Source organism: Lissotriton helveticus, chromosome 7, assembly GCF_964261635.1.
Source record: "Lissotriton helveticus chromosome 7, aLisHel1.1, whole genome shotgun sequence".
Taxonomy (NCBI): Eukaryota; Metazoa; Chordata; class Amphibia; order Caudata; family Salamandridae; genus Lissotriton; species Lissotriton helveticus.
In genome coordinates this window covers 1611577856-1611603498 of record NC_136068.1, presented here as the reverse complement: position 1 = coordinate 1611603498, position 25643 = coordinate 1611577856, and the positions used below count along the sequence as shown (strand labels likewise).

General features: G+C 49.8%; 1 protein-coding gene across 2 annotated transcripts in view; it reads right to left on the bottom strand.

Moving 5' to 3' along the window:
• Positions 1-25275, bottom strand: part of LOC144770598 (insulin-like growth factor 3.L) — a 146892-nt gene extending 121617 nt beyond the window's left edge. For both annotated transcript variants that reach the window (XM_078655262.1, XM_078655261.1), the window contains exon 1: positions 22983-25275. In XM_078655262.1, coding sequence (XP_078511388.1) covers positions 22983-23150 — 168 coding nt within the window. In that variant the 5' untranslated portion in view covers positions 23151-25275. The remainder of the gene's footprint in view (positions 1-22982) is intronic.
• Positions 25276-25643: the final 368 nt, after the last annotated feature.

The window sequence follows — 25643 nt, the reverse complement described above, 5'->3', positions numbered from 1 at the left end:
ATTGTAGGATGGCCACACCAGTGCACCTTACTAGACACCACCTCGGTGCCATCCGGATCTTGGCGCGTTGTGCTGCCTTCGGCCTATTCGCACATCGGTCCGCTACTGACGCCATCTCACAGGCTAATGGGGCGCCCCACGCCGAGTTTCAGCATTGTAGGATGACCACACCAGTACAGCAACTTGCTAGACATCACCTCGGTGCCATCCGGATCTCGGCGCCCCACTGCAGATGAAGTGCCTCTCAACTATGAAACCACCACGGTGACATCCGGATCTTGGCGCCTTGTGCTGGTTCCGGCCTATTCACACATCGGTCCGCTACTGACGCCATCTCACAGGCTAATGGGGCGCCCCACGCCGAGTTTCAGCATTGTAGGATGACCACACCAGTACAGCAACTTGCTAGACATCACCTCGGTGCCATCCGGATCTTGGCATCTCAACGCCTAGTGGTATCTTCCATACAGAAAATATTGTTGCGCTGCCTTTGGCCCCATTCGCACATCGGTCCGCAACTGACACCATCTCACAGGCCAACAGGGCGCCCCACGCCGACTTTTACCATTGTAGGATGACCACACCAGTACAGCAACTTGCTAGACATCACCTCGGTGCCATCCGGATCTCGGCGCCCCACTGCAGATGAAGTGCCTCTCAACTATGAAACCACCACGGTGACATCCGGATCTTGGCGCCTTGTGCTGGTTCCGGCCTATTCACACATCGGTCCGCTACTGACGCCATCTCACAGGCTAATGGGGCGCCCCACGCCGAGTTTCAGCATTGTAGGATGACCACACCAGTACAGCAACTTGCTAGACATCACCTCGGTGCCATCCGGATCTTGGCATCTCAACGCCTAGTGGTATCTTCCATACAGAAAATATTGTTGCGCTGCCTTTGGCTCCATTCGCACATCGGTCCGCAACTGACACCATCTCACAGGCCAACAGGGCGCCCCACGCCGACTTTTACCATTGTAGGATGGCCACACCAGTACAGCAACTTGCTAGACATCACCTCGTTGCCATCCGGATCTTGGCATCTCAGCGCCTTGTGGTGTCAGTCAGAAACTATTGTTGCGCTGTCTTTGGCCCCATTCGCACATCGGTCCGCTACTGACACCATCTCACAGGCCAACGGGGCGCCCCACGCCGACTTTCAACATTGTAGGATGGCCACACCAGTACAGCAACTTGCTAGACACCACCTCGGTGCCATCCGGACCTTGGCATCTCAGCGCCTAGTGGTGTCTTCTATTCAGGAAATATTGTTGCGCTGCCTTTGGCCCCATTCGCACATCGGTCCACAACTGACACCATCTCACAGGCCAACAGGGCGCCCCACGCCGACTTTCAACATTGTAGGATGGCCACACCAGTGCGGCAACTTACTAGACACCACCTCGGTGCCATCCGGATCTTGGCGCGTTGTGCTGCCTTCCGCCTATTCGCACATCGGTCCGCTACTGACGCAAACTCACAGGCCAACGGGGCGCCCCACGCCGACTTTCAGCATTGTAAGATGGCCACACCAGGGCTGCAACTTGCTGGACACCACCTCGGTGCCATCCGGATCTTGGCGCGTTGTGTTGCCTTCGGCCTATTCGCACATCGGTCCGCTACTGACGCCGCCTCACGTGCCAACGTATTTTCTCCGCATTTTATACCCTATGCCGCATAACAGGTCATGTGACTTGTTTATAAAACTTTTCATTGGTTCATTTTACTTTTGGTTTCCTAATGATGGAAGGCTTGATCATATGACCTAAAAACAACACTTTTCATTGGATGAAAACTTTTTTTTTTCCCAAACGATGAAAGCCCCACCTTGTTTCTGGATGTTTCAGACTGAAGCTGGCGTCAGCATGAGAGCACCACCATCTCGTAGCTCCGTCGTGGTCATTCTGCGAGCAATCATGGCAGCCACTCCCCACCAGAAGCCTACAGGAGTCGGGGGCCCCCAAAACTTTTGATGAATCCTCAAGGCGGAGGGGACGCTTTCGAGAATGGGGTCCAAGACCTAGCAGACTAGCGTCCGATTTCCAAGGTGTCCCAGGGCCATTTCAGTGGACCAGGCCCAAAAAGGCAACAGCCTGCCGCCATTTTGAGAGTCCTGTGACAGCCGCCTATCGCTGCACCGCAAGAGTGGGTGCAGCCGCCTATCGCTGCACCGCAAGAGTGGGCGCAACTCAGCTGAATTGCGGCTTTTGACACAGTGGACCAAAAGCGGACGGAATGGCAACTGAAACGGTAAAGGGGCGCCCCACTACAACAGATGAGACTCCACCTGGAGAGGCCCGTTCACGCCGCCTCCCCCGGGGCGCCCCACGCCGTTATTCGGAGCAGCATTGTAGGATACCAAAACCAGTGCGGCAACTTACTGGACATCACCTTGGTGCCATCGTTCTGCTGCCTTGGAACTATTCGCACAACAGTTTGCTACTGATGACCCACCCCCCCGCGACGCCCCACGCCAGAAATCTGGACGTTGTGCTGCGTTGGGACTATTCGCACAGCCGACCGCTACTTCGTTGTTTTTCCCTAAAAATGTTTATATGTTATTACTGTTTTTGTTTTCTTGTATATATTTATAAGTTATTAAAGTTTTATAATCTTACTACTTTGTTGGAGTGCTATATATTTTTAATGTGACACATAATTGTAAAAACTTTGATGTACAAAGAGTCATCCCTGGAATCTTCCGCTTCAGGCTCGATCCCCTCCCCAATCACAATACAGGATGGTTTTCAGATAATAGGAACGCGTCTGCTGTGATGGATCTCATCGAGTGTGGGCCTTGATCTACTATAACTCCTTTGAAGAGGGGTGATTCTTTACAGCTGGGGCCATAAACTACATCTGCAGGGCTAGCTGATACCCTAGGACCGGCCTGGACAATCGGACACAGAGGAAAAGGAGTGTCAGAGGGTGCGGTAGTGAATAGGGCGAAAGGGAGGTGTCGGGCGGGCACAGGGTGTGATTCTCAGGGAAGAGCAGCGCAGATGGGGGGTGGTTTATTACCCATGCATAAGACAGAGAGCGGGGGGGACCACTGCCTGGGGGAGATGCTTGCGAGGGTGGGGAGCCATGCTAAGGATCGACAGCGTGCACAGAGTGGGTATGGTCAAGGCATCTAAAATGACTGCCGTGCACGACAAAAGTGTGGCATTTGAAAAAAGGCAAGATGGCGCAGACAATGTTTTTCAACACTTCCTGATTTCCTTCGAATCGAACGTTAACAGACGTTGGGGCATATTACCAAAGTTAAGCGATATTTATCCCTAACGATGCTTAGCAACGATTTTTTTACCGCTAAGCATCGTCAGAAATTATCGCAGATAAACCTTGCTATTATCAAGGTTTATCGCAAATACGATAAAAAACGACCGCAATGCATTAATATCGCTGAAAACTCAGCGATATTCATGCATTACCGAGCTAATGCTCTTAGCCATGTTATCCACCTCCCATTGGATGACATGGCTAAGAACTGCTCAGGGCAGGTGCTAGCTTTTGGAGATATTCGCGCTTATCGCGAATATTTCCAAAAGTTTATAATAGGAGATAGCGATGTTAGCGACTGTTTCCAGTCGCTAACATCTTGGCATCCCCACTTTGCATGTCATTAGTGATAAATATCACTCACATGCAAAGTGGGGCCCAAGATGGTCGCTATCTCCTACTAGCCGTCGCTAACTGGTGTTAGCAACAGCTAGGTAATACAGATATAATTTTATCTCCGCGAAGCGGAGCGCTGTTACAGATATATATCTTGTTTTTGAACGTTAATTTCTCAAAATCCACTGAAGCACATATATTGACACCTAGCAAAGGCACATCGAGCTACCAGTCCCTACAATTTTGCCAAGTTTCGTGCAAATCCATTCAGCCGTTCGATTATTATTATTATTATTTTTTTTGCCCCGCGGGGCCCTTTTAAAACCTCCACATCAAACCTAAGAGGTCAAGGAGGATCTACTATGCCCCCTTATGGTCATTTGCCCCTTCGCTTTGGCCTCCTCTTGTCTCTCGATCCTACCGACAGACAAGATGGCGGCCGCTACGGACTGTTTGCAATGTTTACAGACGCCGGAGAACCAATCAGCTTCGCAAACCTCCGTTACGCGAAGCGGAGCGCTGTTACAGATATATAACTTTTTTTGAACGTTAATTTCTCAAAATCCACTGGAGCACATATATTGAGACCTAGCAAAGGCACATCGGGCTACCAGTCCCTAATATTTTACCAAGTTTCGTGCAAATCCATTCAGCCGTTCGATTATTATTATTATTTTTTTTTTTTGCCCCGCGGGGCCCTTTTAAAACCTCCACATCAAACCTAGGGGGTCAGCGAGGATCTACTATGCCCCCTTATGGTCATTTGCCCCTTCGCTTTGGCCTCCTCTTGTCTCTCGATCCTACCGAGAGACAAGATGGCGGCCGCTACGGACTGTTTGGAATGTTCACAGACGCCGGAGAACCAATCAGCTTCGCTTCACAAAGCTCCGTACCGCGAAAAGTCCGCGAACCGGAGCGCTGCCCGGTCCGCTGTTACAGATATATATCTTTTTTTGAACGTTAATTTCTCAAAATCCACTGAAGCACATATATTGAGACCTAGCAAAGGCACATCGGGCTACCAGTCCCTACAATTTTGCCAAGTTTCGTGCAAATCCATTCAGCCGTTCGGGCTAAAAGTGAGGCCAACCGCCCTATGGAAAACTCAATGTTAAAAACACGTTTTGGGACCCCCCTTTTTTCTCGGCCCCCCCTTGACGAACCCCCCCCCAAATTTTCAAGGGCTGCTCAGAAACAAAATGTGCCATTTTCCTGAAAATTTCAGCCAATTCCGTCCACAAACGCCAAAGTTATTAGACATAGAATTTTCAAAAATCCCATAGAGAAAAAATCCTAACTATATATACCTACTGGCGACTGCCAGTAGGTAATATATATATATATATATATATACATATATATATATACACACATATATATATATATATATATATTTATTTTTTAACTGCAGAAGCGACATAAATATTATAAACAGGGTGCAAGAGGCATTTTTGGATGGACACTGAACCGTGCACTGTCGTAGATAAGGCAGGTCATGCCGAGACTTGAGTTAAAGGTAGAGTGCAGGAGTCGGTTAAAACCCAACTGGCAATGAACGAAAAGCCTGTCTGTTGCGAAATTTCAGGAAGGGCCACGAAAAGCCTGTTATTTATCAGTATTATCACTGCTGTAAAGAAGCCAGCTTACCTTATCTACCCCCGGCAAGGCATAATAGATTAACTACACATTTTGTTATCTTTACTGCCTCTCTGATTATCTTAATAAATCCTGCTCTTACCAGGTCCACGGCACGTGATCCATACAAGACGCAATAATGCCGGCAAGCACACAAAATGGAATCAAATGTTATGAATTATTTTTGTAGGAGTTTTATAATGCGCTGCATGTCGCACAGACCTCTTAGGAGCATTGGAACATAAGGCGAACAAGACAACGACGGTTCTGAAAAAAACACGAAAGGTGGATTGATACCAGCATGTTGGAAGAGGGTGTGGCGTAACGGTCACAACTGCTGACTTTGGAATTCAGGCGCCAGGTTTGACTTTCGGCGTCTGTATAACAGCCTGTGATTCTGGGCATACTGGAAATAAAGGTGTCCTTCTGTAAAGGAACTGGCGCTCATGTAGGGCTCTCCAATACCTTCGAGTCGAGCTCGAGCTACATCCAAAGAAGGTGTACCTAGATATGGCAAGTTGAGAGTCTTGGACCACCAAGAATCTTACACCATTCTTCAGTCCCTTAAAGGAACATTGTTGGATAAAGTGCGCAAATTTACATTCCTAAGTGAGACGCTTCATTTGGCGGCGAGGGTGTTCGGAAGCCCCTCCCTCACCACCGACAGCACTAAAACAGCGCCTCGCGCCTCCCGCTTCGCGGGAGACGCTTCGTTTAGCGGCGAGGGTGTTCGAAAGCGGACTGCTTGACCCAGGAACGAGCGGGGCGGTCAGTGTGGGTCCCAGCCGCTCCCTCACCATCGGCAGCACTACAACAGCACCTCGCGCCTCCCGCTTCGCGGGAGACGCTTCGTTTGGTGCGAGTGTGTTCGGAAGCGGACTGCTTGACCCAGTCAGTGGGGGTCCAAGCCCCTCCCTCACCACCAGCAGCGGCGGCATTTAATCAACTGGTCCCTCCTGCCTCGCGGGACGCGCGCAGGCGTGCGCCGGGCCAAGGGCGGGACAGGCCCGGACTGGCCATTGCGGGCTCCGGGCAATCCCCCAGTCGGCCGCAAGGGTGGGTGCCGTTTTTGGGCCCAAGGGGGCCGTTCTTGTTACAGGGATGTTTTTGCATCGTAGCTGCAAAATCGGCCCTGTAACAAATTCGGCGGAAAAGCGGCCCTGGTAAAGAGCTCGTGGCATCCCCCTCTCCCCCAGGGGGATGAGGGGGGGCCGGCCGAGCACTTTGCCAGGGCCAGTTTTGGTTCCCAGTCCGGCCCTGGGGCGGGACCGTCCGGGGCCGAAGGAGGCCGGGCAGGGCCACCTCTCTTAGCTCCCCTGGAAGTGACTTCCATTGACTTGGTTCTATTTTGAACTTTTACTTTAGTGTTGGTGCACCCATTTTATATTCTTCTTTCAAATAGTCAAAACTTGTCTCTATTCGGCCTTGTGTACGAGTTGGGACTGATCTACATATTATCTTTTATTAAGATTATTGAACACACAGTTTAATTTGTTTTATAATTCCCGGATAGTAGGGATCTTGTCTTCTTGGCTCATGCAATGAGCAGTATGGGAAAAAATATTAAGCCCCCCACCTCACGCCCTATGACTAGGCAACTAGCAGCCACGACCCAACCACTCCCGAGCCTCACAGCCATCGTTAAAATGCTCCAAAAGACAATAGGAGTAGTAGCATCGGCCATTGTAAACACTGAAAGGCGTTTATCTCTTACTCCTGCAATGGTCCTCGCTCAGCCAGTAGGGGATACTTCTGTAGCCACAGCTAACCCCTTCGAATCTGCTTCATTTCTAATGTCCTCATATTCGGAGTTACCAGATGGTCCCGGAAGGGAATGTCTCTGCTCCGACCTCACCGCTCCCCCTACGCCCAGTAGCCAGCAAGGTCCCCAAATCTTACCCCAGACGTAAGAGATCAAAACCTGCTAGAAAACAAGCTAATAGGTTAGCATTTCCACCTGTTTCCTCGCAGTCCGAGCCTGCTTCCTCTCCTCCCTCCACTGGCCCTCCTGTCTGGGTTACCCATCTAGTAATTGACCTTCAGGCCCATATCGAGCAGCTTATTAGCTCCCATTATAAATCCTTGTCTTCTAGGATAGATAGAATACTCTCTCTTATTAATAACAAGTGCTCAGGGAGACCTCAGCCAACTAGTCCACTGGGGAACTCGGCCAGTGGAGAGGGTTCTGGACCTACTTTGACTACCCTCACTGGTATGGGGCCAGGGGACAGTACGCCTACTGCCAGACCGCCACATGTCATGGTTCATACAGCTGTGCAGAACCCTATCTCAGCACCAACCAATCCTGACCAATCCAACCATTTTGCTGTACCCCCAGCTGCACCTGCCCCAATAACACGTTTCCCCCCCCCCCCCGACAGTCGTTGGAAAACAGCAGCATGCTGGGAGTAGACCCGGATCTACTGTTCCACCGAAACCCCAAGATAGTAGTCCCAAAAAAAACCCTCCCCGCCCCCAGTTACCACCTGAGGCATCGCCATATGTGGTGGTGCTCACGGGAGTACCACCTCTGGACACTTCTACCGGTGAAACTTTCCCCGAGTTAAAAAATAAAAGAATTTTCTGGTTAAACAGGCATAGACCCCTAACGGGATCAGGGCAAGGGGAGATTTTATTTGCACGCAGAGTCAGTTGGTTAGGGACTAGACCCAAAGATATAGGAGGCGACTGCGTAATTGTTAATTTCAGGGATCCTGAGGTGGTTAAACACATACTAGGCAGCGGTGGGCCTGCAATTATGGGTACAATACATACTTGCCATTTGGGGTATTTCTACCCACGAACCTCGGGCCGTACCTGGCCGGACCAACCCTACTCCTCCTATGGGGGCTTTGAATTGGAGTATAGCATCCCAGTGGGTAACAGATATAGGGCCCTGAGCATGGTAGATTGACTACCTTTACCCCGGGGCAATGACTCAATGGTTACGAACACATCCAGGAGTCAGGTTGTGGGTAGTTTAAGTGGAGAGGCGGGGCTTAGGGAACCAATTTCTAGTCCTATGGTGTCTAGCACAACGACCACTCCATCATCCCACAACTCCGGCGCCCACGGGTGGTGGACGTGAGCTGGACACTTATCTATGTAGCTTACCCATACCCCCTGACATAAAGCAACCTATGGAAATTCCCCCAGCGCGAGTGTCGCATCGCCGTACATTGATTGGGTCTTGGAACATAGCAGGGCTGGGGACGAAGTTGGTTAACCCGGAGTGGGGAGAGCTGATGGATGGCTATGATTTATGCTTATTCCAAGAAACCTGGCTCCTGTCTGCCCCTGTAAGGGTAGGATTTGCGTCCTATCATACAGCGGCAGTGCAGGGTCCCAGGGGAAGACCATCGGGAGGGTTGTGTATTTGGGTGGCTGTGCACCTGGAGTGCACAGCCAAGGTAGTTGACTCGCACTGCCGAGAAATCCTCTGCATTTTACTTACTTTTAAGGATGGTATGGTATTGGCAGTGATCAACATCTATTTACGCCCCAACCCCCATCAGCTGGGATTATCCATCCTAGAGGCTCTGGAGTCTCTCCTTCTCTCCTTCCCTTCGTCCTACCATAAAATTATTGGTGCAGATTTCGAACCGCTTATGGAGATCCCTTCTGTAACTTCGGAAGAGGACGATACTTGGTTTATCCCGGAATGCTCCATGTACCCGGAAAAGCGCCTACTGCCCTTAGCTCTTGCGATTAATAATCTGGTCGTAACTTACTCCCTAAGGGCATGCAATGGTAGACTTCTCCCTGATATCCCGGGCTATTGTACTTTCAACAGACCAGGGAAAAGTACAACAATCGACTATATCCTGGTAAATGTGGAATTTTGGGTTCAGGCCAAAGCGTTTCCTGTAATTCCAAGGGTCGACAGTGACCACAACTTAATGTCACTGGAATTGGTTAATTACTTGGGATACCAAAAAGTACAGGGAGAAGTGGCAACCCCTAGTGAGAACTTGCTCCAAATGGCGGGAGGCAGACGCATTAGGTGGGCGAAGGTGGTGTTAGATACCCGTAGGGGAGAGGGGTTGGCCTAACGGCTAAGGCGCTCGACCTCGGACCTGGGGAACTCGGTTCGAGTCTCGGTAACGACGCCAAAAAAAAACCCTGTGATTCTGGGCAAATCACTTAATCTCCCCGTGCCTAAAATGAATGTGTGTCCGTCCGTAACTGGTGCTATGTAAAGCGCTCTGATAACTGATTCGGTTCGGTTCTAGTTCGCGCTATATAAAACTCTGCAAAAAAAAAAAAAACGTAGCAGGCGCTTTAGCAGTGGTCAGTGATTTGCTGAGCTGCAATTTTGAGCCCTCTCATCTCGTGGCCCTGCAGTGCACCCATAATACGCTCCTCAGCTCATTGGCCGACTTTTTCTATTGCACCAAGACCAACAGGACCAGGGTAACCAAGCACGACCACTGGTTCAACAAAAATTGTAGGGTGGCCAAAATTGCTCTGGTAAAGGAGGTGAAACTGGGGTCACCCTCGCGCATTAGAAATGCTAGGCTAACTTATAAAAAATTGACTACAGAGGCCAGGTCTGAGTGGGAGGCTGACAGATGGGAAAAAGTCAGTGTGGCGCTTGACGCCCACGACTACAGGTTCTTTTGGAATCTGGTTCGTGGGGGACCGGCGGCAGGGATGTCTGCTATCCTGCCTAACCTTAGTGAAGATGTTTGGCTTGCTCACTTTAAGCCCCTCTATTCACTTAGTTCCCCAGATCCTCCTGTTGTTGCACTTGATTTAACAACCATTTCCGCAGCAGCCCATCCGAAGGGTATGGTACATGACAGTTACCCCTGCACACTTTTGGAAGTTAATGCGGCACTCAAAAGTTTGGCTGCGGGGAAAGCACCGGGCCTTGACAGGATTCCTGGTGATCTCTACCGGAGTGAGCAGAGGGTGTGGGCTCCCTATATCTGCGTCTTCTTTAATGCCATTATGCAGGGTATGGACATTCCCACGACCTGGCTAGGAGCCAAATTCATACCCATCCACAAGAAAGCCTCTCCCTAGGACCCGGCCAACTACCGCCCCATCAGCCTGATCGACGTCCTCCAGAAACTATTTGCCAGTGTCCTCCTATCTAGGTTGCAAAGTTGGATGGACGACCATCGCATCCTAACCTCCCTCCAGGCAGGATTTTGGGCAGGGGTCTCCACGACCAGAGGGACAAGCTTTGGGCAATATTACTTGAGATGGGTACCCCGGCTAACCTGTGTGAGGTCTTTAAACATATGCACCAGGGCACGTACACAGGGGTGAGGTTTGGGAGGGCTGTCGACTCCGTTACCGGTGGAAAAGGACGTGAGGCAGGGTTGCGTTTTAGCCCCCACGCTCTTTTCACTATTCCTCAATGGGTTGATCGGTCATTTGCTTGGAGCTAGAGACTTGGACTCCCCCAGTCTAGCCGGGCGTAAAATTCCTGCCCTAATGTTCGCTGACAATACCCTCCTATTGTCAAAATCATCTGGGAGTATACAGCGTACATTGGAAGCTTTCTGCCGTTTCTGCAGACTGAGGAATTTGGAGATGAACGTTTCTAAAACCAAGTACATGGTCTATAATTTGAAACAATCCAATTGCCCCATCCGCATTTGGATGGAATGGCCCTGGACCGAGTGTCCACATTTGATTATTTTGAGGTTACCCTAAACGACAGAATGGACTGGGGCTCTCACATGGCCAAGGCCAATCTGAAATTGGCCCAATAATCCGGTGGTATCCTAAAGGTTTTCAACGAAAACTCCCTTAAATTGGTGGGACCGCCCGTTGAAATGTATAAAGTCCAGGCGAGAGGGGGTGCGCTATATGGTGCGGATTTATGGGGGCATGTTAGAGCTGCCCCGCTATCTCTTACCGAGAATAGTTTCACTAGGCGCCTTCTGAGGCTCCCCCGGAGTACCCCTTCTGACTCCCCTAAGGTTGGATCTAGGTCTAGTGCTCATATAGGAAATCTTCTCGAACCGTCTGCTATTATATTGGAGACGACTCTGGTCCACTACGGAACTTGTGAGCTACAGAGAGGACCTGGGGGATCTCCTGTCCAGAGGGAGTGTGGGGAAGATCCCTTGGTTTAAGCATGTTAAGCACCTCTCCCAAGCTCTTGGTATGGGGGACCTGTGGTCGTCCCTGAGGTGGCTTGTCCCTTGATTTCCAAAAAAGCTTTGAGTTTGGCACTAAAACAACACGAACTGCTCTTAATCTATTAAACTCCTCTATGGGCAGGTTGACTAACAACTTTCTTGACTTTAAGGCCCTTCCCAAATTCGAGACATTTCTGGATGATATCCAGCCTCCCCTGGCAAAGAAACTATATATCCAGTTCAGGCATGGCTAACTGCCCCTCAGGGGCCTCACGTACAAGTGGTCAAAAGCTTCATCGCAAGTGAGCTCTTGCACAGGGTGTACGGGCTGCAGAGAGACGGATCAGTACGTTCTGCTCTTCTGCCCCTCGTACTCAAGGGCGAGAGCCAAGTGGATTATCCAATTCTGCAAGACCAGGAGCTTAAGGGATTAAAGGGAGGTTTTTAGAATTCTCAAAGTCGACACCACACCTCTGACAGTGTTCGCAACAACAAGATTCCTCCTGTCTATGTGGTATTCTAGGTGTGCAATATTAAAAAATGTACATTCATTGACTACCGCCCTTGGGACTGTATGTTGAATGTTGTGGGGAGCGTTTTCACTAACAAACTGCTTGGGGTTCTGACCGGAAGGCTCATTATATCCCCTATTGAGCCAATGATGTTTGTTCTATTTTTACTCTTTTTAAGATTTCTATGACTTAGTATCCCTCGAGGACTCTTAACACTGTAAATATTTTTATCTTACTTGTATATGTGTAAATATGCCTTTTTGTTTTTGTTATCTTTTTATTGAAAAACAAAACACATATAAACAGTGAACGAAATGCAGAAATCTCATCAGCAAAGTACAACCAATGACTTATGTGTGCACGACAATACATTGCAGATAATAGAAAAGCAGGCCTAAGAACCTTCCAGGTCCACAGTTATGGGCTCCAATGCAGGTGGCTCGCAAATGTCCCCACGATAAGCGTTCCAGGCGCTCCATATCTTAACCCATTTACGGGGCCTCCCTCTGGACACATAAACAGATTTTTCACGAAACATGCACCAGTCGAGATCTACCATCCATTGTCCAACCCTGGGAGCCCGGGCCGCCCCCCAAAGCCGCGCAATGTTGCGCTTGGCAATCGCACACGCCAGGGCAACCCAAACCCTACCATGACTCGGCAGGTCTGTGGGCTCCCACACATTTAACAAACATCGCCTTGCTTCGGGGTCAACCCGCACCCCCCAAACTTCACTCATCTCCGCATGTATACGGTCCCAGAACTCACGAACCTCTTGGCACTCCCAAAGAATATGTATAAACGATCCCGGCATCCCACATCCCCTGCGGCAGTCAGGCGAATCAACCAAACCCATCCTCTGCAAGCCCAGGCCCGTAACATAGGAGCGATGCAGGATTCGAAGCTGGATCAAACGGAGCCTCATTGGTACTGCTACCTCTCTAGGGGACGCGACCGCCTCTGTCCAATCCTCATCATCCAGAACTAGACCATCGGCGACCCACTGCTCGCGAAGGCGCACCAGCGGGTCCTCCGAGTGGTTGATCAGTTTACGATACGTGAGGGAGATCGCTTTGGTCGGCAAGAGGCCGTCGAGTAGGCGATCCTCCAGGGGGGAATACTCCGGCAATGGCTCGCCGCCGGGCACCACCGCCCTCAAAGCATGGCTGACCTGCAGGTAGCGAAACCGCTCGGTGTCTCTCAACTGGTACTTAGCCTGCAGCTCCTCAAATGTCAAGAGTCCGTTCTTACCCCAAAGATCCCGAATCCGTGAAATGCCAATAAGATAACACCGGTCAAACCCCTTCGATTTCCAGAGCGTCCCAAGCTTCTCTGAGCTCCAGAGCGGCGTAGACAGAGTCAAACGTCCCGCCCAACGAAGGGCAGTATTTGCCTCGTGCCACACTTTCGTGGAGCACAAGGTGGGTCCCGTCAACGGGAAACGACCACGGCGAACGTACAAAACTCGGGTGAAGTCACCCCCCGGCAACTGGCTACGGTCCATCTCGTAACAAGGATCATTCGGAGAGCCATAAATCGCCTGGTTGACAGGGGCCAGCTGCGATGCCCAGTAATATTTACGGACATTCGGCAAGCCAATCCCACCATCATACCAGGGCAACATCAGTTTGGAAAGAGCTATGCGTGGTCGTCCCTCCCACAGAAGGCCGCGCTGAAGAGACTCTATCTCGCGGAATTACGAGGGGGGAACCGAATCGAAGGAGTTCTGGAGAGCATACAAGAAGCGCGGAAGGGCCATCATTTTAAAGAGGGTGGCGCGACCCAGCATGGTGAGAGGCAACGCCTTCCACCGCACCGTGTCCGCACGTAGCCTGACCAAGGGAGGTAACAAATTTAGCCTGTGGCGCACCGCGGGGTCCAGGGAGATGTGAATACCCAGATAGCGGAAGCTGGTGGATTCCACCCTCACGGGACAGTTCGCGGGGACCCTTGGGGGATCTCCGCTCAGTACAAACAGCACTGATTTAGCCCAGTTTATTAAAAATCCAGAATGTCTGCTGAAGATGGCAAGAACATCCATGAATGCGATCAAAGAGGCCCGGGGGGAGGACAGATACAATAAGATGTCGTCCGCATAAAGCGAGATCTTATCCTCCCATTCCGGGGTCCAGCGCAACCCTTTGATAGAGCGGTCCCAGCGCACCCAGGCTGCCAGGGGCTCCAGAGCTAGGGCGAAGAGTAACGGCGAGAGGGGGCAGCCCTGACGAGTGCCACGCCCAAGAGCGAAATCACCCGATCTGTGGTTGTTCACAACCACACGTGAAAGGGGAGCAGAGTAAAGGAGTCGGACCCAGCCAATAAAGCCGGGCCGAATCCCAGTTTGGCCAGCACTGCGAAAAAAGATAGGGCCATTCCACTCGGTCGAAAGCCATGGTGGCGTCCAGAGACAGTAAAATGGCCGGCTCATAAATATAGGCGGCATTGGCCAAAACACCATGAAGGCGCCTAAGATTAAGGGCCGTATTCCTCCGGGGCATGAAGCCAGACTGATCGGGATGCACCAGGGTGGATATGACCTTAACAAGCCGTGTGGCAAGTACTTTCGCCAGAACCTTAGGTTCCACGTTTAAGAGCGAGATCGGGCAATATGAAGAACATTCCAACCGAGGTTTACCCTCCTTATGAATGACGACAATGTTGGCCACACGCTGATCGTACGGCAATTGACCACACTCCAAGCTCTCAAGAAACATGCCCCTAATGTAGGGGGCCAGCCGATCGGCGTTGGGCTTGAACAATTCTATGGGAAGACCGTTAGGGCCAGAGGCCCTGCCAGAGTGCACGCCCCGGATGGCCATCGCCACCTCATCGTTGGTGAGAACAGAGTCCAAATAATCCCTATCTTCGTCCGACAGTACAGGCAAGGTGATATCACGCAACATATCCGAATTGTCCGCCTCAGAGAATACACCAGCAGAGGTATAAATCCCAGAGTAGTAGCGGGCAAACTCCTCCACTATCAACTGGGGATCCGACGTGGCCGCAGAGCCCGCAGTTTGCAGCTCCGGGACCAGCCTAGAGCCCCAGTCGCCCTTTTCCAGCCAAGCGATCAGTTTGCCGGCCTTGTCCCCATGTTCATAAATCCTATCCTGGGTGGTATCGAGCTGCGCCCCAGCGGTGTCACGAGTCAAAGTCTTGTATTCATTGCGGAGCAGCCCGAGGCGGTGATTCGCCCACGGGTCGCCCCCGGAGGAAGCAGCAGTCTCTAGGGTCAATAGCTCCGCCTCCACCCTGTCTAGCTCAGCCCTTCTCTTCCGTTTCTGGTCGGCAACAAGCGAGAGGACCTCCCCCCGAACAACTGTCTTGTAAGCCTCCCAGAGCGAGCATCTAGAGGCGACCGAGCCCTCATTTTCACTGAAGTAGCACTCAGTCACGCGCCCCAGCTCCTTCTTCACCACGGGGTCTCACAAGCGCCAAGCGGGGATGGGGGCAATCCTGCCCACATCTCCCCGTCCCACACACAAACGTAACCATACTGGCGAGTGGTCAGAAACCCCCCGCACCAAATGTGACACCTCGCCAACCGCGGCCGCGTGGGCCGCCGGCAACAAGATATAGTCAATGCGAGAGAGGGAGCGGTGCGCCGCAGACACGTGCGTATATGCCGTCGCACCCGGGTGTCAAGTGCGCCAGCCATCTATTAAGCCCGTAACTGATAGAAAATCGGGCAACCACCTGCGAGAGGGCAACAAAGCACGGGCGGGAAGCCTATCAAGTTCACCATCTGCGACTGCATTAAAATCGCCCCCGATCACCATAAGGCCCATGGGCAAAGCCAAGAACATCCGACCCAGGTCACTAAAGGTATCAGATTGCAGCGATGGGGGAACATACACAGACATAAGCGACACAGTTCTACCCTCCCATGCACCAGAGATGGCAACATAGCGCCCACGATTATCAGACCAGGTAGACTGAACAGTGAACGGGAAGGAATTCTTAACCAGGATACCCACTCCCCTGGATCCCGTGGTAAAACCAGAATGTGCCACCAGTCTGTAGCCACCCCTGTGCAGGGCCAAACAGCGTTTCCCAAGCAAATGGGTCTCCTGCAACAGGACAACATCTGGCGTACGCCGTCTAATGAATTGGTTCACAGCAGTGCGTTTAATCCTGTCTCCCAGGCCATTAACGTTCCAACTAAGGACAGAGAATCCCAGGCCCTGTCTAGATGTAGTTATTGGTACATGACAATCGAACACAATTCAAAGGATTCCATAGCATGCATCGGTCACTAACCACAAACACGACAACATCCCCTCCCCCCCAACCCTGAGTACGAACTCCCCCCACCCTGCACCCCTGCATGTAACATGTACACATCCCCAACTCGCAGTGTGCCTGTCGCCCCCAGAAACTAGATCTAAACGTAGAAAAACGGAGGAGGACCTTACAACAGGTTGCCAGCCCCCCCCCACTCCAGACCGCCCAATCACCCCCCCTAGAAAACAAGAATAATAGTCTCGCATTAGAAGGTACGGGGGGAGGGTAAAGTGCAATAAACCCCCCTTCAGCCCAGCAATACGAAAAAGTAATAGCACATAGCCATCATCAAATTGGGTATCACTCCTCGTCCTCAGGTTGAGTACGGCCTTCGGGACCCGGGTCCCCGATTTGATCGAACCAGTCCGCCGCCATCTCCGGTGAATCGAAAAACCAAGTCTTGCCAGCATGTACTATCCGCAGGCGAGCAGGGTACATCATCGAGTACTTCATGTCCCGATCCCGAAGCCTCCTCTTGATAGCCACAAATCCCTGCCGTTGCCTCTGCACCATCCGGGTAAAGTCTGGAAAGAAGAGCAAGGAAGGGTTTTCGTAGGCCAGCGGGCCTGATGCTCTCGCGGATTGTAAAATGGCGTCCCTGTCCCGGAAATTCAGGACCCTGGCAATGATGGGCCGGGGAAGTGCCCCAGTTTTCGGGCGACCACCGGGCACCCTGTGAGCCCTCTCCACCGTGAAAAAGTTACTCAGACCCGTGGGTTTCAGATGTTGCAGGATGAATTCCTCGACAAAGAGGTCTGGGGATGCCCCCTCCGCTCGCTCCGGGACCCCAAGGATGCGAATGTTGTTTCGTCTCGCCCGACCTTCGTACTCATCGAGCTTACGATCGAATTGATTACGGGCCACCCTGAGATCCGAAACCGCTCTCTGCAGTTCAGACACGTCTTCGATGAGGCTCCCCGTCTTAAGCTCTAAGTCTTTAACCTTCTCGGAGGTCTTAGTGAGGTCGGCCCTGACAAGCCCCACCTCGATAGTGACAGTGTCCAACTTTAGATCGATTGACCCCAAGGAGGATTGAATCCCCTTGATGGCCGCCATCATCTCCTTCATGGTCGGATCATCATCAGTCGGACCTCCCACGGGGCCCCGGACAGGGGAGCGCTTCGCCTCCGACGGGGATCCCTTGGAGACGGCATATTTGTCAATCCGGTTCGATTGGACCGGGCGGTGTGATCTCTGTGTCTTCGGCTTGTCAGGGTCACGAGAAGCCATCTCAATCGCAAAGGATGGAGAAACCCACCACTCCTCAATCGAGCAGGAAGGGGTCTTGCGAGAGTAGACTGTAGGGTACCGCAGGGAGGACGATGGCACTCCGATCGCCACTCGGGTGCAACAAAGGATGGTCCGGCCGGCCACTTCCGGTCTCGGCGTCCGATGTTGTCGCACTGCGCCCCGGGCAATGGCACACTCGGGGTCCCGGGCTCCGATATCGTAGGCCCCAATTCTTTCGACGACGATAATCAGTCGCCGGAGCAGGCAAGCGAGCCAAAATTTCACCTAGTGACTCAGGTGATGGTCCCCCACCAGATAGCGGGGACGGGGTACAGGATATTATGCCGGATAGGCGGTCAGGATGAGGCGGCCGGCGGAGCCGATGCTCAAGCGGCCATCTTGGTCGCTGGCGCGGCTCCTCCCACGTAAATATGCCTTTTTATGGTTATTAACCGATAATAAAAGCTTTTTTGACTTCACTTGACTTGACATTCCTAAGTAACACTGATCATTCTCTCTGGCCATCGAAGAAACGTGGTGAGACGGATCGTGTCTGGCTTCCAATTTACTCCCCCTCCAACAAAGCCATCACAGAAGACGCTGGTAGATTTAGCCATACTTCGAGAATTCTGCCTCTGCACAGAATTCATATGCTGTGCACCCTGAACTTTACTTCAGTGACGTACAGAGCTGTACTCCTGCTGCCACTTGCTGATGAAACCTCAGCTGGCATCGGTAATTATCTATCTATCTACCTACCTACCTATCTATCTATCTAGCTGTCTGTCTGTCTATTGATCGATCGCTACATATATGTGTATATCTGTATGTACATTTACTATACGCTATACTCCCTATACAAGTTTGCCATGCCCTGTACTTTAGATTGAGCATGAATCAATGGATGCTTTAAAGCAGTATATAAGATGATAACGTGTATTAGTAATTCCACCTTCACCCAGAGGGCTTTCTTCGCACAGAATAACTGAATTGTACTTATTTTATCAACCTCGGGTGGATTAAAGATTGAGTGGACCCCACCAGGTTCCAAACTTGTTGATATGTGCAGAATGGCTTGACTATAGATTTTATTGACTTCAGACTCGTGCGCTAGGAACCATCCTAATGTAAGGAGAAATTACACAAAGGGCCTGATTACAACTGGCCTAAGGGACAGATCATCTGATAAAATCCGACACTCCAGGGTTTGGACATTATCAGGTGGCACCTATGCGGAGCATTTTCTTTTAATGGGAAATAACATGCAGATTTAAATGCTTAGCTCACCAAAATCCGCGTGTCTTGATAGTACCGTCCCATTCCCATGTTAAATCCCAGCTGGTTTTACCTGCTAAGATTTTATATAGAGTCCTAAATTTACCACACTGGGTAATTACTGGGTGTGATCAACTTCACACCACACTTATAATTGCAAATTATGAAAAAAAAATCCAAATTAGCAACGGTCACACCAAACATCTCCACTTCATTGAATTTCTACAGAAAATAATGTGCATCAGCCAGGCTGTTTTTGTTGTGATTTAATTATCAAAAACATCTCATTTATATCATAAATCATTTATTTGTTGTATGGCACATTTCATGATCAAAAACATCTAATTTATTTCGTAAATCATCTATTTGTTTTGTGGCTGATTTCATGATCAGAAATATCTAATTTATATCATGAATCATGTATTTGTGGCATGGCTGATTTCATGATCAAAAACATATAATTTACTTCATGAATAATGTATTTATTGTATGACTGATTTCATGATCAAAAACATCCAATTTATATCATAAATCATTTATTTGTTGTATGTCTGTATTTGCTTTCATCTCATGATGCAGGATATTTTTACGCACAACAGCAAATCAACTTCTTTAAGAAATGACACTGGAATTAATATATTTGATCTACTCTGTCAATGACCAGGTAGGGCAACTTACAACTAGGCAGCCTGAACACCTAGTCATCTTAATGCATCAAATCCAGTAATGCCATCAGGAGCAAACCCAAGATAGTGTCAGAGGAATGCTACTAATGTCTTCACAAATACAGGCGGGGTCTGTCAGTAAGGTAGGCATCTGTAAGTGGTTTTGCAACATAGGTGCTTCTATAATATCAGTAGACTGTTTCTTCTTGAAACCTGGTTGAAAAGTGTAGTAAAATCGGTTTGCTCTATGCGTTCTAGCAAACAATACGTTAAGGAAGAAATTGTTTTATATCCATTTTTGCCCTGGTGCACAACATAATGTAATCACAATTTCTCCAAGCACACCGAATTTCAAACTGAGGTTGCGGTTTCAGAAGTCTTTTATTCCATCGTCTTTAGAGATGCCCACATGCCAACATGTGTTTCGTCTAGAGCTGTTTCAATCACAGCGGACTTCATCAGGGCAATGCATTATGTCAACTAGAATCAAGTACTATTAGAATCCAGAGTATCAGATGCAAACGTAATATTACGTATTCTTATATCCTGCATATAATGTCTCAGATCCAAAGGTTTGGAAATGATTAGTCCCGCAAGTGCATCAGTAGTGTTCCATGGTCCGCAGGGTACGCTAGAGCGAAAATCATAATGTAACCTGGGACGTATTAACATTGAAGTAAAATCTGTTGGCTTTGCTCCATATAAACAACAAAAATTACGTAAGGTGAAGTTGCACAATTTCCTACTCAGTACTTAATGTAGTATTGTCCCAAGCCCTTTAACAGTCGAAACATGCATCACGTTGTCTAGTTTGAAAAATTTCAAAGGTATCGCTATACAACAGTTTGAATGCATAGAAAATTAGCATAAACTCAATAACGTGATGGCTGCGATAGAGTTCCCACGCCAACATTCTAATGTTTATTTATGGTTCTACTTCTTAAATTTAAAACATTCTGCCTGGTGGCTGGAATGATCTAATCCAGTGCTTCCCAAACTTTTTAGACCGCAACACACTTTTTAGAATGACATATTTTCGAGACCCACTTAATTTAATGGAGGGCAATTTTTTAATGTAACTAAAGCATCGTGTAGTAACAAGCTATTTACAAACAACACATGTTCCACTGAAATGGCACTAAATTTGCACAGGCGAGCAGTTTTACCGATAAAACTGTATTGCACATACATGTGTGGAAATCGGTTTCAGTGTATATTTATGATTTGTGCATCTCCAAGTAAAGTGCCTTGATTTGTTCTGATCCTATTAGAATCTTGGTTTCCATCAAACACACAGAAATGTGCTTCATTTTTGCTTTCATAGCTGCTGAATGTGTATAGTTCATTGCAGGTATTTACTTTTTGTTGTGCTAGGAAAAAGTGACATCCTACAGCCTTTGTTGTCACACTCCTGGTACCTTAGGAGGATTGTCACTTTTCTTTCTCTAACTGCAAAGTGAGAGACATTTGTAAACACCAGTGCCAATGTTAAAAAATAAGCAGTCATTTGTTGTTAAACGTAGCTTGACATTTGACCTTTGTATTTGAAGTGCAGCAAATGTGACAAATACGGAATTTAAAGGCATCTTTATTTATTGCTCGGGCTGTAGCCTACAGTTTGGGAAATGCTGATATGGTGCTTTGTTTAATAAAGCTAAAATTCTAAGTTTTAGCTCCTCTGGAGAGCTTTAATGAAAGCAAAATGTCATGATATCAGTGTTAATTGAATTGTACTCCTTCTTCAAATAAAAGATTACTTCATTTAAAGTCAATCGGTATTTTACGGCCGAAAAGAAGATTGAAAAAACATAAAGGCAAGACTGAATCTACCTCAATGCTGTGGGGCCTTACTTCAGGCATAACTGGGCAACCGTCTGTGCCCTGGGCACAATCTGCACTGAAATTATAGCCAATCATAAAGAGAATGCTGAGGCCTCCTGGATCCGGTAGAAAATGATTGAATGGTGTCCAATGTTACATTTCCGGCCGAGAAGCCTGAAAAAGCTCCCACCGGTCGAATTCGAAGACATTAAAATTAGTGCCGACTTGAGCGATTCCCGGGTGGGGTTTAGACCTAGTGGGTGCACTCAGAGGCTCGCTCAATCCCTTCTGACGTCAGTGTGTTGTGACGATGTCATGGCTGCTTCGACAGAGGCCAATGGAGGAGCAAAGGGAGTGACGGGGAGGGGCGCGGGGGGGAGGGGAGGGGGGGGGGGGTCTTGCAGCGAGCTATGGCCGCAGTTGCGGGTGAGGGAGGGCATGGGAGTGGGATTGGGAGCTCTGCATAACACAGGATCCTACAACATCTGCAGTGCAGAGGAACATCTCAAGGGGGGCCCTGGCCCCACCCAAACCGAGAGCCCCTATACAGCTAAAGTCCAATGAATATTTGTAAGATATAGGAGACTCAGGGACCCTCATACAGTTCTGCGCCACATTTTATGCTAGTCTCACTTCATTATTTTTCAATATTTTACACTTGTTAACAAATGTATAGGTATAGGTTGCACATCATTAGTACCAATTTAACACCTAAATATAGCAATAAGCAACAGAAAAGTAACCAGCCAAGCTTATCAGAGGGCTTTCACTGCACAGCAACACGTGTTGCTGCGTTTAAGTAACTTTTGAACTGTTTGCGCTAGAAACAATTTTTCTTGTTAAAATTTTACAGATTGTGCAGCAGATGGTGAATTATGTGGCAAATGCAGCAAATCCATAATTATGTATATAATTTCAGTGGCCATGGCTAACAAAAGGCAACAACTAGGACCACCTTACTTAGTGGTGTGTTGGAATCGACAGGTGGATGAAAAAGGCACGGGGTGTAATCAAGCAGCTTTGGTATTTGGTACCCCAACATTCTGTTGCGCCAGCCATGGGTCTCCAATCGAAACATTGGTCTTCAACACTTATTCTTTTACAAATTAAGCACTGGAGGTGGAGGAAAAAGGAACGAGGTGTAATAAAGACTAGGCAGCTTTGATATTTGTCATCCTAACATTCTGTGGCGCCAGCCATGGGTCTCCAAGCGAAACTGTGGTCCTCAACACTTATTCTTTTACAAATTAAGCACTGGCTAGTGGATGAAAAAGGCACAAGATGTAATCAAGACTAGGCAGTTTGGCACCCCAACATTCTGTTGCGCCAGCCACTGGCCGATAAGCGAAACGTTGGTCCTCGACACATATTCTTTTACAAATCAAGCACTGCATGCGACAGGGCAATGGGGGGCAACCATAACCCATGGAAGAGCAGGGTGGAAGGAAGCTGAACATGGATCATGCATGGGACGGGAGGCAATGAGAGAACCACCAAGAGGCAGAAACAAGCAGGAGAGCTTGAAAGAGGCGGTGCAAGGAAGAGCACACAAATGAGAACCCTGACAGAAAACAGCACGAGCACCCCAAAGAGCGAGAAACAGGCACAGTGTGAAAGGCATCATGCCAAAGGAAAAACAGTAGAACCCCCAAAGAGTAAGACCAACTAGTAAACTGTGAGGCATTTGAGGAAAAAGGAGGTAAGAGAGAGACTGTGAGAAGACTGTAAAATGGGGAAACGAGCAAGAACAATAGCTTAGGCATGAATAAAAAGAAAGCAGCAGCACTACAAGAGAGTGCCCCAAGAGCCTGCAAGATGATGGATAAGGAGCAATTTTACCTTCTTACGCAGGTGTGCACAGTCCTGTTTGGGCAAGTCCAGGAAAGCCATGGCTGCGCTTCTGCAGGATGGATCCACTGGCCTGCTGGCTTTCATAAAGCTCTGCCCTCTGGATCTGAAGCCCCCTAGAGTTCTTAAGTCCTCTTCCAACCTGACAGGTTTGATCATTGCCCACCTTAGAGCCCTCCAGCCCTCCAGAGCCTTGTTGTTTGATCCGGAGCCCTGTAGAGCTAGCTGTGCTGGATCGGAGGGCACCCTAGAAGTCCTAGAACTCTGCAGGCCTCCTACACTGCTATTGGGTTACAACCAGCATTGATGGAGCTCTGCACGAGGTTCTGCAGCCTTCAGATCTAGGCTTGTTTGATCTACAGCGTTCCTAGAGTTTGCAGACTAGATCTTCAGACTGCCTTGAGTTCCGCTCAAGGGATCTGCAGCTTTTCCAGTGTTCTGCAGCCTACGTCACCAGTCCTTCTGGAGTTCTAGAGCCTGCAGCTTCATTCCTCCCGTAGCTTTGTTGGCAGGTTCTGAATCCTGGATTAGAGCCTACCCTGGAGCTCAGCTCGCTGGTTCTGCAGGCTTATGGAACCTCGTAGACTTCACTGACCAGACCTCCAGACTGCCTTGAGATCTGCTGGTTGGGTCTGCAGCTCTTTTAAGCCTCTACAGCATCAGCGTCATCATGGAGCTCTGCAGCTTGTATCATCATCCCTCCTAGACCTCTGCATCCTGTGGCATTATCGATCAATCAATCAGGATTAGTAGAGCACGGCTAATCACCCGTTATGGTATCCAGGAGCTTGATCTAGCTGCGAAGGGGGGTATCAGTCAATGAGCCAGGTCTTGGGTCCCTTTCTGAATTCCAGGCAGGAGGGAGAGGTTCGAAGGTGAAGGTTGTTTCAGAAGTTGGCAACGAGGTAGGGGAAAGCGTCCTCCACTGCAGCTTTAGCGGATGCAGGGGGCGTGAGCGAGGGCGTGGGAGGCGGATCGCAGGTGTCTGGGGGATCGGTGGAAGTGCAGGTGGTGGTTGATTTATGCTGTTCCTTGGTCATGAAGTGCTTTGTACGAGTGCATCAGACTACCTCCTGGAGCCCTGCAGCCTCTGAGAGCATAGGCTGTCTGTAAGAGCGTTTTGAGGCCTTTAAAGACTGTATCTTCAGCCTGTTTTAAGATTTGATGGTTGGATCTGCAGCGCTTCTAGAGCCCTGAAGCTTGTATCAGCAGTCTTGCCACGTCTTGTCTCCTGTAGCTTTGGTTGTTTGGTAAAACCACTCCAAGCGCTTCATCAACTGGATATCCACGCGCTTTTAGCTCAACAGGCTGAATCTGCAGCTCTCTCAGTGCTCTCCAGCCTGTATCATCAGTCCTTCTAGAGCTCTGCAGTCTGTATCACGAACCTTTCTAGAGCTCTGCAGCTTACATCAGTCCTACCAGAGCACTGCAGCCTGTATCTTCAGTCCTTCTAGAGCTCTGCAGTCTGCTTCACAATCAGCCCTCCTTGTGCAGTCTGCATCAGCGTTCCTCTTCTAACTCTGTGGGCCAGTTCTAGCGCTCAGAAGCTGGCGTTGCAGCCTTCATTGAGCTCTACTGGTCGGATCTGCACCGCTCACCGAGATCTGCACTATGCGCCAGCGCTCCTGCTGGTTCTGCAGCCTTCACGGAGCTCCGCTGGTCGGATCTGCACCGTTCACTGAGATCTGCTTTATGTGCCGGATCTAGCGCTGAGCTGCTGGTTCTGCAGCCTTCAAGGAGCTCCGCTGGTCGGATCTGCACCGTTCACTGAGATCTGCTTTATGTGCCGGATCTAGCGCTGAGCTGCTGGTTCTGCAGCCTTCAAGGAGCTCCGCTGGTCGGATCTGCACCGTTCACTGAGATCTGCTTTATGCGCCGGTTCTAGCACTCAGCTGCTGGTTCTGATAGCCTTCAAGGAGCTCCGCTGGTCGGATCTGCACCGTTCACTGAGATCTGCTTTATGTGCCGGATCTAGCGCTCAGCTGCTGGTTCTGCAGCCTTCAAGGAGCTCCGCTGGTCGGATCTGTTCCGCTCACTGGGGCTTGCTTTATGCGCCGGTTCTAGCACTCAGCTGCTGGTTCTGATAGCCTTCAAGGAGCTCCGCTGGTCGGATCTGCACCGTTCACTGAGATCTGCTTTATGTGCCGGATCTAGCGCTCAGCTGCTGGTTCTGCAGCCTTCAAGGAGCTCTGCACCTTTCATTGAGATGTGCTGCAGGTAGGAGAGGTAGCGGGACTTTGTCCGGGGGAGCTCTGCGGCCTTATGGCACCGTCTGCCCTGCGCGTGCTTGTGTGCCAAAGGGCTCTGAGAGGGAAGGTTACTCAGCTGTTTTGGGTGGCAGGCAGGACAGGGGCGGGCGGGCAGCCCTGTGTGGCTGGACATCAGGGTGTGGGGTGGGCGGGTCGCACACTGAGGCCTTTGTGGATTCAGGACGGCCTAATTCAAACAAGAGACTGGGTTCTTAGAAATGCAGGTCGACCCTAATCCCTGCACTCGGAGAGCTCGGTCACAGCCTGTGTGTTCTTGTTTATCAGACTGTTCTGCCAACCCGCCCCTCCCGCTTTCCCCTCCGCTCTGTTTTCTCTGCTTGACGAAGTAAACAATCCCTGTAAAACGTACTGGCCGTCGTTTAGTGACCTCTGACCCCAATGA